Genomic DNA, 16,356 nt, shown 5'->3' on the forward strand with positions numbered 1-16,356 from the left:
CATCAAGGACGGACCACCACAGAATAAGTTTTAAAGGCCTATAGAATCTATCCCTGCTATGACTTTAATGCAGCCATATTGATTTTAATCTGCTGGAAGACCTGCCTTCAGCAGACTTCAGTCGAACAGCACATGGGAGCCCGACTGAGTTTATGCAGACTCTTTGTACGATCTGCTTGTTATTGATACATCATTGCCAGTCTCGATGGTGTTTCATGGAGAGATGCCATTGATCAGTCTCTGAAGGGACTCCCACATTTTTATATCATGGTTTCAGAACACTCCCAGAAAGACCATCTTCAGTCCCAGAGATGCCCTTATATACAGAGCACAATAGGGACCCTTATGAGCAAGCTCTACTAGGGATCTTTGGAGTCACAATGAGGATCCCAGTGTAACTGTTTTATTTAGTGAGTACCTGCTTTGACATCACAGAATCAACTAGGTTGGAAAAGACCTCTGAGATCAGTGTTGGATTATAACTCTTCTTCTGTCTTAGTAGTGACTCTCACTCACACTAGTAATCTCTTAATCCATAGAAGTCTGTTAATATATAGGAAAATTTCCTCCTGAGCTTAGGAAAGAATCAGCCCTTCGTTTGAAAACTCCTCTCCCAGCAAACAATACAAAGCTCTTCTTTTCTGCTTCCAGGACAACTTATCTTTTGACCCTCATTAATCAGTTCCTCAAAAACTGAGCCTACTCCTCCATACCATGGTTTAGTTTTGACAATAGCTTGATGTTGCTCTGTCCTTAAGTGACCTCTGGTTGCTGGCTTTCTCAATCTGCTGAAAGACTTTGCACTACAAATTTTAAATTGTTTCAGCAATTACAAAACATCATTCCTTCTACTGAGAACATGGCAATGAAGATGAAAAAAAAGCCTCCTCATTGTAGTCACTAAATATTAAGTAAAGGATATTTGCAGTAATAGGATATTTCTGGGCAGAGGAAAGAAACAAGAGTTTATCAATGTAGTACTGCTTTATTTGCCTGATGACCTTTCAGGTCTTGGTCTTATAGAGAACCCATTCTGTGTTTTCCTGAGACTTCAGATGCTGTGAGAAGAAGGGAATAAGGGATGGAAGAAAAGGAACATCTTCAGTCAAGGACCTGAAATTGTAGTTCAGAATAAAGCCACCAATGATTTTGAGAATTAACCACTAATACTCACATCAGTGGATATTAAAAGAAATTGTATAATCTGACACAGAGCTGGCAACATGGAGAACTTGGTAGGACACAGCATTTTATAAAAACTGTCAGTGGTGGTCACTTATGAGAAAAAGTAACAGAACTCTTGCTCTTGGAGCAAGTGTGTAAGGACTCCGTGGGTCTGTTGGGTATGCCACAAATTTTGAAAAAAAAAAAAAATTCAATGATGTTTGAAATACTTGAATCACTGGATAGTTGATTTATCAACAGTGTTTTACCACAGCAATGTGGGCTTCATCAGTGTGCTGTAGGAACATAGCCAAGGAAATGTCAGACAACTAGTGTCTAGAGAGACTTTCCCGGTGCAAGAGACGTGGGGCTACTAGAGGGTGTGCAGCAAAGGGCCACTGAGATGAGTAGGGACTGGATCATGACCATCTCCCCTATGAGGAAAGGCTGGAAAGAGCTGGGTCTGCAGAACCTAAAGAATAAGGAAGATCATCAATATGTACAAATAGGGTGAAAAGAAGACAAAGCCCAAAATCTAATAGAAGCTATCTTCTCTCCCTATATACCCTAATCTACATCCTCAAACTTCCCACTGGCACATCACACCCACCCGAGCCCTCCGCTGCCGGGGCCGCCTCCGCGCACGCGCACAGCCACGCCCCTGCCGCTGCGGAAGTGACGCGCGCGCGGCCGCGGAGCCGTCCCGGTGCGGAGCAGCTGCGGGCCCGGCCCGGCCACCCCCGCTCCTGGCCCCGTCCCTGTCCCTGCACAGCCCGGGGGGAGGCGGCGGCCTCCGCAGCCCCTCGCGTTCCTATCCCGAGCCGGGGGCTCGCCCGCAGGGAGAGGTGGGTGAAACAGCGCCTGAGGCCCCGCGCTGTGTGCGGTAACGGGGTTCGGGGTCTCTCGGAGCGCACGGCCGGTGCGTGCGGTTGTGTCTGTACCAAGCGCGGTGCGGGCGCGTTCGGAGCGGAGGGGAGAGAACCGTGGGGTGGGGACTGAGGGCCGCGGGCTGCCCTGCCGGGACAGGCTGCTGATGGAGCCCAACGAAGTTATTAGTGCCTTCCTGCAAGTTAATAGGACTTGTTTCTCCACGAATTTGACAACAAATACATCCTTTCAGGTGACAGTTTTGTTCTCGAGGTGCCAAACCATACCAGCTTCGGGCTTGCCTGAGTGTGTCTGTCCAGCGTTAATTTCCCAAGAACTAAGGTGCTTTATATTTCACTTCAAAGCTGAATTGTCAAACTAAAGCTTACAGTCAGCTATTCTCATCAGTGCTTTCACTGCCAAGTCTTAACCTGTTTCAGAAACTTGTATTTTTGAGATTTGGTTATGTTGAGTTGTGCATGTTTTTGTTATGTCATAGTCATCTAGAGCATGACCACTTACACACAAGACTGAGTTCACTGTCTGGCAAGCAGAGTAATTTTTAGAGGTTGTCTTATTTATTTTCATATCAACATCTTCCAGAAGAGTTAGGCACAGTTGTCTCTAAGAGGTTTAGGCCACTCTTTTCTTTTGATTGTGGAAGTTGGTGGGGAGATGCCTTTGTGGGGAGGACTTATGGAGGAGTAAACTACCAGGTGTTTAGAAGCACCAGTTTCTCATAAATGTGCTTATTGGTTTGCTTACTTTGATTTGGGCACAGTCTTGATGAGGAGCTTTGTATGTGTGAATGTTCTTGTGACCATGTGTTTTTTCTTTGTTGCCTTTGAGCAGAGGATGCCAACAGACAACAACCCCTTGCCAGACAGTATCCAAGAACAAGACTCTGCTACTACTTCAAGCAATAATTGCCTGCTTAGAGATGAGGAATTGGGAATCGAACAAGAAAATGGCATTTGTGACAATGACATGGGTAATAGTGTCAGAGTTCCCAACTCTGACAGCCAGCCTTCCACTTCTATGGCTGTTCCTTTGGAGATGCCCAGAAGAGGACATCCCCTTTTACAGATCAACAGGCAACAGATTCAGTCTGTCTCCTGTAGTGCACATGCTGCTGAGCTCAAAGATTTAGGAGTTGATGTCTATGACCAGGATGTATTGGAGCAAGGAGTTCTTCAGCAAGTAGATAATGCAATTAATGAAGCTAATAAAGCAGCAAAAATAGCTAATGCATCAAAAGAATATGAGTCAGTACTGGAGGACTTAAGGTAAATGGTGTTCTTTCTTATTGTTCCTTTCCGTTACTGACCATCTGATGAGACCCTGTATCTCATTTTTTTATAATCTGGAAGAGAAAAGATGTTTCGAAAGCTCTAGATCACTTATACTCTTTGGAGTCACTCTTAAAAAAGGAGAAGATATTTTTCACATCAGACAGTGCTTCATTGCTCTTATTTGACTAATCTAGTCATGCATCAAGGCAGCAGAGTACAGTACATCTCCTTTTTCTGTTTTGTCTGCTACCTTACCAAGATTCATATCTGTTTTCTGGGCAGGGGAGAACTGCATTATACTCTTACTCAGACTTCCTCACTTCTGATTATGTACTTTCTGTAATTTGGATAACTCCATCTCATGAATGTCCTACAACCAAAACAACCTCCTCACAAGTGCTTGTAAGCTTGTAAGAAGTACCTAATGACACATCAAAAGAATCAAATGCTTAAGTAACATGGTGTATTGATAGTAGAAGACTTTGAGGAATAGGAGACACTAACCTTTTAAGTTTTGATCTCCCTTTCTAATTTCATTGTAGAGTTAGTATGTGAACTATTGCAGGTAAATAATTCTACCTGTGTATCTTTGGCTGTTTGCATTAATGGTGGATTTTAGTGCTCAAAAGTGCTGTAGGCCTCAATTACCTGTGTGAACTCACATAGCTCTCTTATGCCTAATATTATGCACTTCATTAATTTTCCAGTTTGGGCGTGGAGTGTGAAATTAAATAAGTTTGCAAAACTGAAGTCTAATTTCAGATGTTATGGAGCAGAAGAAAATAATGAGTAAGATGGTGTTGAGACGAAGAATGGAGCAGCATAACCATTACAATTAGATTATGTGGTTGTTTAAAGAGTTGTGCACAGCAGTGTCAATTAGTTTATATTTTCCCGTTTTTCTTTTAAGAAGCATGCTTGATTTTTGTTATCCCTCTGTTTTTGTCTTTCACTGAAATTCGTAAAATGAGATTTATGTGAGGGAATACAAATGGTTTATGCAGACTTGTAGAACCTTGTCTGCATGAGACGTAATGTGAGAGTCTGAAAGCTGATAGTCTGAAAGCTGATATTTGAGAAAATTAACAGGTATAGCTGACTTTTTGAGCAGAGGGACTAACAAAACAAAAGACATATGAGTAGAGCATGGTAGAGTTGTTTAAAATCCTGTAGCGCAGTGAATCCATGACTAGAGGAAAGATCAGGCAAGAGGTGGGTGGTTTTTGAGTAGTTGGCACAGAGTTCATGGTAGAAGCTGCATGATTCTGTAATATACACACAAATTTAAGCAAAACTGTTTGAAGTTAAATCCTTTTTAAATCACAGATTCCAGAGTCCTGTTAATTAAAGCTTTGTGGTAGAGGACAGTTAGTGGTATGTGTCAAGAGACTCTAGGGCCAAAAGTTAGGAGATGTGCAAGAGGATGGTGTACTTCAAAGCAGCAGAACTAAAGAGTGAAAAAGGGGATGAGGTGGTTCAAAAGTGTTGAAGGTGGCAGTGATAGCTGGAGAGCTGGTAAAATGTATCTCATAGGTAGAATCCACATTAGAGCTGGAGATAATTGTGGCCCAACAATTTCCTCCCTAACAACTGAGGAGCAGTTGCATATCAGGGGAATAATGGCTGTTCTGCAGGTGTTGTGAAGAGTTTTCTTTGACTTTTTAATAATGGTTTGAGATGCTAATTCGTGTATCCTTATGAAATATTCTGCTATTTGAATCAACAAGCCTGGATTTCTTGCTTCTGATGGCAGTGCCTTCTTCCTTACAAATGAACTCAGCATCTGAAACATGATATTAGGTTATAGCATGTGGTTCAACTTGAATTTCATATTGTATATGGAAGCATGAAAAATGTAGTGCATAAGGGAAGTTTAATGTTGATGTGCTGCTAATTCTTTGAGCTAGTCTGTCTTCCTGAAATTGCATTTCTATCTTGCAATCTACTTTTGGTGTAAAAGAAACTGTAAAGGTAAAAAATATAAGCTTCCTTATATATTGGCATCAAACGATTAAAACCATTTTAGAATATGAAAACATGGGGTTTCCCATTTAGATTTTTTTGTGTTTTGTTTACCTTGAATAATAAAAACAACCACTCTCGTTTGCTTATCATCATTGTCAGACTTGTAACTTTTGAGTGCTAAACATTACAGTGGTTGTTCAGCTTCCTTTCCTTTGGAATTTTACTATTAGCAAAATTTAGTTTAAAAATATTCTATGGTGTACAAAGTTTTTAAAGTGTTTAGTATTTCCAGTGTTGTTTGAATATAATATGCTTATTCAGAAACTTACCTGTAGACCTTTTTACACCTTACCTTAAATCTCCTGGAATTTCTGAATTGTCTGAATGAAGCTTGTGCTAGTTTTCTTTCTAGAGGTTACTAGTACATTGCAATCTTATTGTTTTTTCAGATCATGTTCAACATCTCTGAGACAAATAAATAAAATAATTGAGGAAATTTCACCTCAAGCTGCTGACAACAAAAATATTAGCAGAAAACTAGATTCTGTAAAACGGCAAAAATATAACAAGGTAATTGGATTACATTAATTTCCTGCTAACAATACTTAGTTTGTACTTTGTCTTAAGGTTTGGATTTTGTGATATAATTCTGAATTATATAGTTCAGAGTTAATCTACAGTTGCTGTTCCTTCCCTTTGAAATGGTTTCATTTTCTACCAAACATACAAATAATTATATTTAAAGATATGCAAGTGAGAGCTGAATTCTTTTTTATTCTAAGTTTTGGAACAAGTCTAAACCCGAAGGTCCAGGACCTGCTCAGAAGATGAATTTGCATTAATTTAAAAAAAAAAAATCCCAGCAGTGTTTGGAGAATTAGCAGAGCATTGTTAGTGTAGTTGACCTAAATCTCAGCTCTCATGGTTTCATTCCCTATGTTCTTTTCCTTAATCTTCTTTCATGGTCTGTATCTTGTATCAGTACACATCATTCTTTTCTGTGAGCCTCTTTAACTCATCCATTTGTCAGAAACTGCTCCAGCTTTTTCCTGCTGGAGTAGTAGGTGAAAGGAGCTGCAGAGCAATGTAGCAGGCATCAGGACAGTGTAAGCAATAGACCTCTACAGCTGTGAGTAGGAAGGAGTTTTGAGAAAAGGGAAACTTCTGCTGATCAGGAATATAGCACCTTGATCAGCTCACTGTCTGCTGGAAATTCACCTTCAACTTTCTCTAATGATAAACCTAATTGTGAAATTTACTGTCCTTTGCCCTCAGACAGGACAGTCTCAGGCAATTTGCCACTGACTCATTTGCTTGTTTGTTTTTTAGCCTTTATAATTTCAGCAACTTGGATGACAGCGTGCTCATAATTCAGCCAATTAAGACGGTGAACTGTGGCACAGGAGTAGGAACAAGTAGATAGAAGTAGTAGGAAGAAATGCATTAAACCAGACTTACAAATAAAGACTGATTGTATTTGCTTGTTTTCATATTGCTTGAAGTGATTTACACAAGTGTTAGTTTCAGGGTAAGTTCAGACCTCATTTCAAGTTCATTGTTAACCATCTTTGAAGTGTAAGAAAAAATTTCCATCTGAAAGCTATAATCCATAAAAGTGCTCCTAATAACCTGAGGAGTGTTTTTGGAGGCTGCTTGGAGGCAGGCACTGGTCTTGAGCTACTTTTGCGTGGAGAAGTGCTTTTTAGTACTCTTCCTTTTGTAGTATTTTTAAAAATTGCTAGAGAAGACTTCTGTTATTGAGACAAATGGGAAATTAAGGACTGGTACAAGACAGCTGTTTCCTCAGAGCAGACATACAGGACATGTTTTATAATACAAAGTACTCTGGTAGCAAGGATAATAGTGCATACACAGGAGGTAGTACATTGTACCACACATGAATACACTTACCCTTTGTGGTTTGAAAAGTGCTACATGAAGACAGGAGCAGGCTAGTGAACAGTTCTTCATCAAAAAGAAAAGTAAAATTGCTCGTTTTGACTTGAACTTTATTTTTACTGAAGCATGTGCCTCCCTGAAATACTGAAGTATTTCCAGAAAATGGAATTACAAATGTGGAAGGTTACATTGCCCATGTCTTTGTTTTACTGGTTGGAATGTTTTGCAACACCAGGAATCATAACATCACCAGTAAATAGACAGTTGAGGATATTACAATCGGATAAAAGGTGTAACAGAAGAGCTAGCTATGAATTATTTTCATAGAAGTAATAAACTGTACTTCTTATAGCATCTGTAACATTGATTTTTTTTTGAAGTCATTTGACTTTTTAGTTTTTGCCGTTAAATTAGCTGTAACCACTCCTGATAAGTAAATCTTACAGCTGGACTTTTGTGGCTTAGTAATCATAGTAACCATTAACCCAATCTTGCAATCATGAACAAAACTTTTGGTGTTCTCTCTTAATCTCAGCAATCTGCTTGATGGGCTTCCTTCACTAGAATCAAGACATTCATAAAAAGCCCTTAAGACATGTACATAAAAATGCGTGATGTGCACATGAAATTTGTGTGTGCGAACAGTCTGATCTTACTGTACACATATGGTAAGATGATCATACCCACAAAATTGTGTGTCTTCTGTGAGTTGAAGCCCTACAGGTATTGTGACACTTTTTTGCACTTTTTTTTTTGTTTCAAGTGCAATACTGTAAACATTTGAATGTGAGATACTGGTTGAGAATACTACAAATGTAATAATTTAAGTCATGCTTAAAAGGATAGCAAGCTTATGAACCAGATTAAAAATTAAATTACATATCTAATTCTCATTGAAGGAGCAACAGCTGAAGAAGATAAAAGCAAAACAAAAGCGTCTCCAAGGAATTCTTGGTTTAACAGAGTTTGTTGATGAAGCAAATGAGATTGAATTGGAGGAAGATGAAGGTATGTATGGGAGAAGGCTGCCTTTTTTTTGTTTGAAGCTAGTTTGTAAGACTTTTGCCAGTAATGAGATAAATTTCAGTGCCTGGCTTTCAAAGAGGGAGTTAAGAACACTTATTCTCTGCACCTGCAGACTTGCAGATCTTGGCATATTCATCTGGGAAGTTTTAAAAAATGAATGTTAATCTGCCTTCAGCTGAGTAGGGATGACTGAGGCACATTAGAGTATTGGGCTTAATAAATTGGAAATCCTAACATTTTTTTCACAGCTAATTTGATAAAGATGACTAACATCATGCTTGAATTACATTTTAGATGCTGGATGCTATCAATCAGCATTAACAAAATTGTTTTTTCTTACTGTTGGGAAGTATCACTAGAAATGGAAGGGGGACGTACATCTCTTTTGCAGGCTGCAATGTGATTTTTTTTAAATTAAAAATAAAATTTCTTCCAGAGCAGGATATATGTTCTCTGTGTTTTTGTAGGAGTTCTTTCTCACTGCTGTCTGCAAACTGAGCTTGGATTTTGTAACTCCGGTTTAGCTGTGTCTTGGCCACAGTCACTAATCTGCAATATTCTGCAGGGCAAGTTAGGATCCCACTGACATCAGTGCATAACCTTTGGGTTATATTATTGTTTGCAGAGGAGAAAATTTTGTGCTATTCATCCCATGCAAATATGGCTGGAGTGGATTCCAGATCTCACAGAGCTCATGCTTCTCTCCTGATTCAACAAAACCCTAGTAAACTTTTCTCAGTGGAAAAGCACCTTTAATCCTTTTTCTTTGAATGGATTCATGCAGCAAAACTCAGGCACCCAGTCTGTTGAAATGTAACTAGGAAATGAGTGAAGCCCAACAGAAGAAATGGAATAGAGCAGTTCCAGTAGGAGGGGGTGGAGGTGGAGAAGTTTCATGCGTCGTCATTGCTCATTAAACATATGATAGATACAGTGCTTTAAATGGGACCATAATCAGTAGCATGCTAGGCTGGCAATTCTGATACAGTTATTTTGAAGTTTTAGACCCCAATAATAGATTTCAGGCCAGGATTCCCCTTCAGTTTCCTGAATTCAAGAGCTTTTCTTCCTCTTAGGTTTCAGACACCGGTTATAGTTTGTGTGGAGTAGCTGTATGCGCAGTGTAACTGAAGTGCTCTTTTATGGCAAAATGCTGTGCAGCCAATCTGACTCTTAAAGTCATCATGCTAATATTAGTATTGTAGGATAAGAAGACAGACTTTGGGTTTTTTGATTTATTGATTTGGGTTTTGGGATTTTTCTGAAGCATGTGTTAGGACAGTCTGTGTGTTTTGTAAGATTTGTGTCTATTCTGGTGTGGTAATCAAAATGTCAGATCTCAAGCTTATGAGTAGGACTGAAAAATCAGTAATAAAATGGAAATGGGCAATGTTGCTGCATATGGGAACACTGGTTTCTTGCACTGAACATGGTGACGTGTGGAATTGACAGCATAGGTGGCACATTAGAGTTCATGTGCCATCAGGGATTGTAATTTTAATCGTAGTTCTTGCTGTTGTGTATTGTTTCAGAAGTATTTGCATTTTAATAGTATGTATAATATTTCCTGTGTGAAGTTTGACAAGTAGATTGAAGTAAAAGTCTTGGCTTTTTTGGCCGTCTGTTCCGTTGGGTTTTGCCATTTTTTAACTTCAAGTATTATGTGTGATGATAATTTGGAATTTAAGTTGTATATAAAAACTGAGCTAACCGCCCTCGTTCCTGTGTTTTAGTTATACAGAAGGTGTTAAAGGCACGCTGTATGTTCTGATTTTTGTTGTAGAACCTGGTCCATCATGTCTTGGTAGTATGCTTATGCCTGCTCAGGAAACAGAGTGGGAAGAACTTATTCGTACTGGTCAGATGACTCCGTTTGGAACTAAAATACCTCAGAAGCCAGAGAGGAAGACACGACAATTACGACTGAATGAAACATCTGATTTTGAGAAGTACTTAGCTGACCAAGCTAAGCTGTCATCTGAAAGAAAGAAGTTATCCCGTCGCAAAGGAGCAAAGAAGAAAGCACAAGCCAAAAGTGTTCCATGTATAGCTCCCACAACTACTACAAAGGAAAAAACTGGTAAAGCCCTGTCAAAAACAGATAAGCGCTTAAAAAAACACATGAGACAACTTCAGAAGCGTGCCCTTCAGATTCAGTCAAAGGCCAGGATTCCAAAGGAAAAGAAGTATCCTGAGACCAAGAAGTTCAGGCATGACCAGGAGGATGATAGTGGGGAGTCCGAGTACGTACCTGATGAGGAACTCTTTGATCCAGAAGCAGCAGAAGAGGAGGAAGAGCAGGCGTCTTCTGTTGCTGAGAATGATTCTGATTATGAACTTAAGAATTTATCAAGAAAAAGAAAACGTTTGGTGAAGAAGGTTTTAAAAGAAGCTGAACATGATGCTAACTTTGTTCCAAGCTCTGAGGAAGAAGAGCATACACCAGGGAAGCACAGAGTAAGAAGGTGGAGAGATGATGGAGATGTGGACTATTATAAACAGAGACTAAGGTTAGTCCTAGACATTTATATTAGTAATATTAATAAACTATGTTGAACATGCAAAGGGCAATGTCTGTAATACTTCAGTGCACTTCCTAGCAGTGTAAGGGAAATCCGGCAGTTGGAAGGAACATAGACTTCCAGAAGGAATCAGACATACCTATTAATTACTTATTAAGTTCTTCTATTAATAAGAACATTGCTGTTAGATTTTGCTGATTGTTATAGGTCCTTCGGTAATAAGCTATTTGAGTATTGGTGTGTTTGTTTGGAGAACTGTGAATATACCAAAAATTAAGTATATATTAAAAAAGGTATTACTTGCCAACTTTGTACTTAAGTGCTGCCTTTGTAGATCATATACCCACCTTTCCAAAAAAAAAAAAAAAATTAACATCTGCTTGATAGGTGAAATTACTGTGCGGACAGTGCCCTCCCTCTTCAGAGGGATGTCGCTTTTCCACTGAGAGAGAAATCTTTGGTTTGGGATGGGGTGGAATGCTTAGTTTTCAGCTTTATATAATTAACTGCTAGTGAAGAAGAAATAATTTGAATAAATTACAGTTACATACTATTTCTGTAGAATCTGTTACTTTATTTAAATCTGAGGCATTTATTTATAGTTTATGTGGCTAACAAGTTTATTTGAAAATCAGTATGAAAAGAATCTTTTGAATTTAAACTTGTAAAAACATTTGTACTGGAAATGGCAATATCTTATTTAATCAATAGCACATGATATTGCTTGCATAACTTATGTTAGAAGTCATAAGTAATTAAGACTGGACATTTATACTGCTGTTAGTCAAGTCTAAAACAAGCTGCTCTGTTTGACAGTGATTTTCCTCTCTGTTCTTGATGAGAGTGAGGGTAAAAGCTTCCTCATCTATAGAGATGGTGACAGTGGTGTCAATAGTGATGTTTTCTGTTGCTACAATGATCTAAGATTGTAAACTAAATAACATTTGTAAGGAGAATCTAGTGTGCCAGGTGGGAAAATACTTGTTCCAAGCTAAGAACAAGTTCTTTTCAAAAACAGCAGCTGAAGCACCTTGTACTAAGCTGTGACTTATGAAATTTGTATAACCTATGTGTTGGTGGTCTCTGGGAAGCTACAGGGTGTGGTTGAGATGTTTTCTCTACTGATAGCATAGCAGTTGAGCCCCTAAAAATAAGACTGAGCAATGTTTCCATTTTTCACAACTCAATGGAAAACATTTCGAAGGGGTAATGAAATGACATGTAATTTGTTAAGCTGTTAAAATGCTAACTAAACATACCAGTGAAGTTACGAGACTCTTCTGGACACACTGGGAGTCAAAAGATCAAGATCACTAAAATGGTTGCTTTAATTGTTCTCTAACGACTGGCATGTTTCTTTTCTAGTATAAGGGTTGAGCTTCATATAGTAAACTTGAGCTTGTTGATAGCATGTTTACTTTCAATTAATTACCTTTCATGAATGCCCTTCAAGTAGTTATATAGTCCTCTAGAAAACCATGGAACTTGAGAACAGATGTTCCAGAGCAGAAGGAAGAATATATATTAGGTCTGTCAGTGAAGGGTGATTGATGTAGAGATAAAGCCTGGCATAAAAACTTGATTAATGCTTCGGAGGCTCCAATTTTAGATTTCTATGGAAATATAAAATCTTATGTATTTAAATAAAGCTGTATCAGAGAAGGAATCAAGAAGTAGAGGTATAATCACCATCGCTTCTGGAGTGAGAGCCTGGGTTGCTGTGGAGGAAGGGGTATCTTCTGGTCGCAGAGGTACTGAGATTGTAGAAAACCTCCCAAAGAAAGGGCCCAACTTCACTTCGACATCCCAGGTTATCAAGGCAGATCAGCACCTGATATAAGGCAATAGGTTTGCAATCCCAGGATGTTACCCTTCAAAGTTAAAACATAGTTTATTGGTCTTGAATAGAAATTTCAGCAAGAGGCTAATCTGAACAATATCCAAAGGGTCAAAAAGAAATATGTTTTCTGTTGGATGCATTAACAAAAATTAATTGTTCTTATCGGTAAAATATTTACTGTTTTACTGAATAAAACTGTATTCTTCACATTTAAATTAGACCAATATTAAATCATTTTTAATTCAGTGTTTTCATCAAGAGTAATTTATTTTGATTGAAAGTTTTAATATGACTCACAGTTTAAATTCATTCAAAAACGTTTTTTAATAACGTTAAGATTGTGACAATTTATCCTTAGCAAAGTCATATCATAGACTACATTTCTTTTGGTTACTGAAGTTACAATAAAAGCCTAAATGAATTTTAGAAATATCAATAACTGTAATTGCTACCAAAACACTACATCTCTTAAAAATTTCATAGCTACAGTTATTGTGGCTGTTAAGCTGCAGCTGTCCACATTGATGTTTTTATGCTGACATCCCCAGGTAATCTTCATTATGGGAAATGCCACGAGAAAATAAAATGTAGTGAATTAAGAAACATATTAAGAATGCTACAGAAATGCTGTCATTTTCTTATGTTTATATCTTGTTTCATGTCAGTTTTACTTTTGAATGCAAACGAATGGGTGAGATTATGGTATATTTTACCCGTGAGAGAGGCAGAGGAAAACCCTTTAGGATTACTTTATTCTTGTGAACATCTAGTCTTGTGCTTGGTGATGAATGCAGTCCTATACTCTTAGAGATTGAAAATGAGTTTCCTTAACATTAAAACTTTTCAGAGATGGGACTTCAAGAGATTGGTCTGTGTCAAGGGGAAACTACATTGATGTTGTTGAAGCATGATAATGAGCTAACTGTGCAACTGCAGAGCATCTCTGGAAAAAGAGACTGCTGTCAGAACAGAAGCTGTTATCTGCAGTAAACATCAGGCAGGAGAGTACCCAACCCTTTCCTTCTAAAGGCTACTTGCAGTGGTTGGCCTAGTCATTTAAAGCAAGATATGATCAGTGGAACACAAAAAACTAAAAGTTAGTTATATAGAATTCAGCTCAGGCTCTCAGTAATTTCATTTTTTTTCCTTGTGTGGGTCTTGCTCTTCTCTTAGTTACTGTTACTAGAGCCATGTTGCTGTGCAGACATGTAGGTGAAAAAAAATCTTCTGTTCTGAAAGGTCAATGTCTAAGGTGAATCTTGCTATAACTATAACTTGATATAATAGTGAACAGTAGTAAGGAACATCAGGGTTATGGAGAGTAAGATAAATAAGCAGGATACTGTCAAGCACCTATAAAGTAAGTTTAAGATTCAGTGAAATTGTCATTGCCAGCTGTCCTTCATACATTACCAGCTGAACCCAGAGGCTTAGGTAAGCATTCTCTGGGTTGCTGCTGAATGTCTCAGAGACTTATCCCTATCAGCAGGTATCTTACCAATGTGTCTTTTGTCATACTTGACAGTGGCCATCTTGGTCTAAAAGTGTTCAAAATTGGAGCTATGGGATCTAGACCTGTAGCTTCCTGTCTGGTCAGGTGGAATGGGCAGGTGTCATGGTTTAACCTGTGCCAGCAACCAAGCCCCACCCACCCAGCAGTGGGATCGGGGGAGAATCCTTAGGGTAAAAGCAAGAAAACTTGTGGATTGAGATAGAGACAATTTAATAGGGAAAGCAGAAGCTGCACACACAACCAAAGCATCATGAGGAATTAATTCAGTGCTTCCCATGGGCAGGCAGGTGTTCAGCCATCTCCAGGAGAGCAGAGTCCCATCACGTAGCAGTTTCTTGGGAAGACAAATGCTGTCACTCCAAACTTCTTCCTCCTTCTTCCCCCCCATTTTATATACTGAGCATGATGCCGTATGGTCAGGAATACCCCCTAGGTCAGTTTGGGTCTCCTGTCTCAGCTGTGTCTCCTCCCAGCCTCCCACACACCCCCAGCCTCCTCACCAGTGTGGCAGTACAAAAAGTAAAGGCCTTGGCTCTGTGCAAATCCTGCTCAGCAATAACAGAAACATCTCTATATTATCAACCATTTTCAGCACAAATCCAAAACACAGCCACATACTAGCAACTGTGAAGAAAATTAATCCATCAAAGACCAGCACATCAGGTCATGGCAGAGCCAGTTTCTTTGAAGACTATGGAAAAGAGTGAAAATGAGCCTGTTTTCAGCTTTTTGCCTAGAATCCCAAAAGAAAAGTAACCTTATATGCATATTAAATGCATGGGAGATAAACTTTTTTTGTCTGTTTTTTTTTTCTCAATAAGAAAACTGCTGTATGGTTTTCTTGCATTATTCCCAAGCTTAGCAGATGTAGAAATTACAAATTAACAAGAAATTTCTTTTTTAATATTGCTCACAGTTTTCCTTTGCATGTCTTAAATGCCAAGCAAAAGTATAAAAAGGTAATTTTTGCTGCTTATATGTAGTTACTATGTTAAATTATTGGCATCAGTAATACAGTATCTGCATAAGGTAACAGCTTGGGGTCAAAACAAAAATTAGCAGTATTATGGACACTGTTCCCATAATGGTCAGTATGTTGCTTCAAGACTGCTGCTTCAAGCAAGCAATTACATGTCATCTTAAGGGAGATAAGTGCCATATCTATGTTTTCCTGTGCATTCTGTATAGTTTGTGGAGTAGAGTTGTTTGACTTCTATTGCTGTCAAGTGCTCAAAGGCAAGGCTAGGAAAGGTACTTCTTTTCATGTTCACCAAGTGATGTCCAAGCAGCTGAGTAGATGGAAATTGTGGCTATCAGTATACAAAGCAGTTGATCCAAGGAATCAAACAAAAAAGTTAAAATTTGTTTTGAAGTAAGTTGGGTTTCAAAGATCAGTTTTCATGTGCTAGCTTTCTTTGATGCATCTGAGTCACTGAATCTCTTGATGTTTCAGAGTTATAAATTAAAAAAGGTTTAAATATTACCTTTCCTGAAAGATACTTTCTTAGAGCTTCCCAACTGCTCTTTAGAATGACAAAGCCAAGACACAAATGAAGATATATTTTATCTCACTTGCTGAGTACACCTTTCATTCTAAGCTCAAGTGTGTAATTGTGTACATCAGTCTTAATTTACTTATGGAGAATCATGGTACTAACTGCATGTATTTCATCTGTTAGGACGTACCAATTAAATCCACCCATATAGACCATAAAAAGTTAGATCAAAAAAGTAATACTGAATGCTTCAATTTAGCAAATTAGAATAATCTGTAAGGGATTCTTAACTGTATAAAATATAAAACATATTATGCTTCACAAATGTAAACTATATTAAATACTCAGCTTGGTTCCTGACTGTATTTTTTTAAATGAGCTCATTACTGTTTTGGGTGCAGAATTTCTTTCTAGGGTATTGCAGTAAGTAGGAAATGGGCTTAGTATCTGAATACAGTCTTATATTAAGAAAAAATTTAATTGTATGATATATGGCTTTCATACTTCACTTTCAGGATAAAATTGTATTTATGGCATTGACCATGGACAACATAAGATAGATTTCTTAAAGGTCATGCTTCTATTTTCAAGAGACCTTGGTGATATAGTAAAACCTGTATTTTCTGATTGTTTAAGCACACTAATGATGTTTAACTGAGGTGCATAAGGAACATATCGACCAAATGGTCACTAAGGTACGTGTAGCTACTTTGAAGATGAGCTACTGCTGTTTCTCCCTCCAGTGTTTGACTTCCAGGGAAAGGTACAAGAT

The 16,356-nt window shown here is 38.4% G+C and overlaps 1 protein-coding gene across 3 annotated transcripts in view; it reads left to right on the forward strand.

The window, feature by feature from the left end:
* The first annotated feature begins 1,875 nt into the window (after positions 1-1,875).
* The window catches only part of ERCC6 (ERCC excision repair 6, chromatin remodeling factor), a 47,780-nt gene continuing 33,299 nt past the window's right edge, over positions 1,876-16,356 (forward strand). The window contains exons 1-5 of one of the 3 annotated variants that reach the window (XM_027672217.1): positions 1,876-2,009; positions 2,884-3,317; positions 5,738-5,858; positions 8,087-8,195; positions 9,997-10,723. In XM_027672217.1, coding sequence (XP_027528018.1) covers positions 2,887-3,317; positions 5,738-5,858; positions 8,087-8,195; positions 9,997-10,723 — 1,388 coding nt within the window. In that variant the 5' untranslated portion in view covers positions 1,876-2,009; positions 2,884-2,886. Of the gene's footprint in view, positions 2,010-2,034; positions 3,318-5,737; positions 5,859-8,086; positions 8,196-9,996; positions 10,724-16,356 lie in introns of those variants that run through there. The other 2 variants (XM_027672218.1, XM_027672216.1) reach the window with 2 other exon arrangements.

This window comes from Neopelma chrysocephalum, unplaced genomic scaffold (genome assembly GCF_003984885.1).
Source record: "Neopelma chrysocephalum unplaced genomic scaffold, ASM398488v2 Primary Assembly neopelma1_97390, whole genome shotgun sequence".
In the NCBI taxonomy this organism is placed as follows: domain Eukaryota; kingdom Metazoa; phylum Chordata; class Aves; order Passeriformes; family Pipridae; genus Neopelma; species Neopelma chrysocephalum.